Raw genomic sequence first — 603 nt, forward strand, 5'->3', positions numbered from 1 at the left:
TTATAAAAAAAATGTTTATTGTAGTTCTAAAATACTCTTAATGTCTTTCAATTTTTCATTCTGCAAATTTTTTTCTATCCCTTACAGTTTCGACGATATTCAATCTGAAAGGAAAAAACTGATTTTTTTCAAGGGAGGATTTCATAACGTGCGACTCAGCACGTATAAAAAAATACGTGTCTCCTACTTTTGTCCATAGAACAACATACTAAAAGTTCATTTAAATCGGAGAAATTCACTTAGTTGTGTTCTCTTGTAAGTAAAATTGAAACGTCTAATATTGTTTCGAATAAATTTAATATTTCATTTCCTTATCAACTTTATCTTCATTTTTATTAATCTTGAGTTTATTTTATTTAAATGATTTATAAAATTTATATTCATCACACACAGATACTATAACGATACTGTCTCCAACCATTTGTATCATTCTCTGTGAGCTGAACTTAGCCGACGACATTTACAATACAATAGTGCAAAACAACAGATCGCTACCGTGGATGAAAATCTGTCTGCGAGCATGCAGCATTTTAATTACTTTGTCGAAGTATTCCTATACGAGAAAATATGTCCTTAAGGTAGAAAAAAACCGATGATTTTATC

At 29.5% G+C, this 603-nt stretch overlaps 1 protein-coding gene across 1 annotated transcript in view; it reads left to right on the forward strand.

The window, feature by feature from the left end:
• LOC108693038 (protein abnormal spindle) overlaps positions 1–603 on the forward strand; it is a 10,914-nt gene that overhangs the window by 8,550 nt on the left and 1,761 nt on the right. The window contains exon 8 of the mRNA XM_018201679.1: positions 394–578. Coding sequence (XP_018057168.1) covers positions 394–578 — 185 coding nt within the window. The remainder of the gene's footprint in view (positions 1–393; positions 579–603) is intronic.

The sequence above is a fragment of the Atta colombica genome, unplaced genomic scaffold (genome assembly GCF_001594045.1).
Source record: "Atta colombica isolate Treedump-2 unplaced genomic scaffold, Acol1.0 scaffold86, whole genome shotgun sequence".
Taxonomy (NCBI): domain Eukaryota; kingdom Metazoa; phylum Arthropoda; class Insecta; order Hymenoptera; family Formicidae; genus Atta; species Atta colombica.